The sequence below is a fragment of the Bison bison genome, unplaced genomic scaffold, assembly GCF_000754665.1.
Source record: "Bison bison bison isolate TAMUID 2011002044 unplaced genomic scaffold, Bison_UMD1.0 scf7180017864077, whole genome shotgun sequence".
Taxonomy (NCBI): Eukaryota; Metazoa; Chordata; class Mammalia; order Artiodactyla; family Bovidae; genus Bison; species Bison bison.
In genome coordinates, this window is record NW_011494649.1 from 283,845 (window position 1) to 286,114 (window position 2,270).

The 2,270-nt window shown below is 41.4% G+C and overlaps 1 protein-coding gene across 1 annotated transcript; it reads left to right on the plus strand.

Moving 5' to 3' along the window:
- Positions 1 to 997: 997 nt before the first annotated feature.
- On the plus strand, positions 998 to 1,927 carry LOC104986851 (olfactory receptor 8S1-like). The gene has a single exon (XM_010837544.1). The coding sequence runs from the start codon at positions 998 to 1,000 to the stop codon at positions 1,925 to 1,927; it is 930 nt and encodes a 309-aa protein (XP_010835846.1).
- The last annotated feature ends 343 nt before the right edge of the window (positions 1,928 to 2,270 follow it).

The window sequence follows — 2,270 nt, forward strand, 5'->3', positions numbered from 1 at the left end:
CAGACATTGTCAATGGACCAAACTCCCAAGGCCATCTCACATTTCCGCCTGGGTTCTCAAGATCCCTCAAAAAAAAGCAAAGTGTCCATAGACTGTAAATTCTGTGTCTGCATGTGTCACATCCTTTCTGACCCTTAGAAATGAGGTCAGTATTTCCTATGTTGCAAGGTTGGGTAGGATTAAATGAAATCAAGACTTTGTTATAGTCCTTGGCATAAATTGTGCATTAAATAAATAACAGTTATTATCATATGAGTAAAGATGTAAGCAGGTGGGGGTGGGAAGGAAGATGTGCAAAATGAGGTTTGGCAAGAGAAGAAAAGAAGGGAGTGAAGAAAGATTTTTGCTGATGAGTTTCAATTATGAAATGTAAGAGGTCAGTCACTGTGCCCCAGAAGGAGAGAATGTCTGGAAGAATAAATAAAGCCTTGGAATTAAGGCTAGGAAAAAATGGAACCCGAAATCCATTTCTTATTTTTTTAATGAATTTAGTTGAAATTACTCATTATTTTATTCAACAAATGTTTATGTAGAGCAGTCTAACTGAATCTACTGCATATCCAGGACTATGACACTTTTCTGATCCTCTTCTCTTTCACAAATTATGGAACTAGTGACTATTTTGGTACTTAGGAATGCAACATGGGAGAAAAACAGACAAACATCCCTGCCTGTGCATAATATAAAATCTAACAAGAAAAGATAATTTTTAATGTACTACATCCCATCCATATGTTAGAAAGTGTAAAGTATTATGGGGGAGCAAATTTCAGCTTGATAGGGAGCACTTATAGGCAGGAGAAGGAAAGTTGCAGTATTTAATAGGGTAATAGGATAGTCAGATGCTGATTTACCCCCAGATGCACTTTCAGGCTTTAAGCTAAAAAGTGGATCTTTTATAGGTTAAAAAATTCTATTCCCAGAGAATTACTCAGATCATTATCCCAATAAATGAGTAAACTTTCTTTCTCTTTAGAGATGGGATGTCTAAGAAACCATGAAAAATCTTAGCACTATTGATGAATTTGTGCTGCTGGGGTTGTCTACTGACCCGGATATCCAGACCATGCTCTTTGTTCTCTTCTTGGGGATTTACCTCCTGACCCTGATGGGGAACCTGATGATGATCCTGGTAATCAGGGCTGATCCTCAACTGCACACGCCCATGTACTTCTTCCTTGGTCATTTGTCTTTCCTGGACATATGCTACTCTTCAGTCACTGTGCCCAAGATGCTACAGAATTTCCTGTCTCTGAGGAAAACCATTTCAGTGTGGGGATGCATTACCCAGAGTTTCTTTTTCATTTTCTCTGGAGCCACTGAGAGCTGCCTGCTCTCTGCTATGGCCTATGACCGCTATGCTGCCATCTGTCACCCTCTGCTCTACACTATGATCATGAATGGACCTCTGTGCACTGCAATGGTCAGTGCAGCATGGGTGATGGGGTTTCTGAGCTCACTAGTGAATAATCTTTGTACCCAGAACTTACAGTTCTGTGGTCCCAATATCATCTCCCACTTCAGTTGTGAACTGCCTTCACTCTTCCCTCTGTCCTGCAGTGACACCATGCCTAACACCATCCTGCTGGCTGGGTCCACTGCATTTCTAGGACTTGTGACACTTCCTCCGATCCTCTTCTCTTACTCAAAAATTATTCTTGCCATTTTAAGTATCTCCTCCTCTAAAGGCCAAGGCAAAGCCTTCTCCACCTGCTCCTCCCACCTCACCGTGGTGCTCTCGTTCTATGGGACGGCTCTATTCAGGTACATCAGCCCCTCTTCAGGATCAGTCCTGGAGCGAGTTGTCTCCATACAATATGGTGTGATCACATCCTTGATAAACCCCCTCATTTACAGCTTCAAGAACCAAGAGGTGAAGGCAGCTCTGCAGAGGATACTGAGGCAGCAAATATGTGTCTCAGGGTAAGAAATGATAATAGGTCCTTTTTTCTACAAGAGAAGCAATCTACAAGGGAAGATAAATATATAAACAGAGCTCCTATGGAACTTGAATTTTAATTTAATTTACTATACTTATTTCTTATTCAAAGTGAAATGTCTTCCAAATAGTCAGAAAAATTAATGACCCATTCTGGGTCTGAGCATACAAGTTCAGAGACATCAGCTCCTACCACAGCCTTGGAAACTAATCAGAAGAGTGACTTCACTACAGTTGAGCAGGTAGAACAAGAAGAATGACCTTGGCAAGAACAGAGCTCCCTGATCCCAGGAGTTTAGCTGTGGAGCTACACAAGGGAGCCCATTAGTAG

What these genes read in the sequence shown, in the direction of transcription:
- LOC104986851 (XM_010837544.1), top strand. Translation starts at nt 998, where the DNA reads ATGAAAAATCTTAGCACTATTGATGAATTTGTGCTGCTGGGGTTGTCT.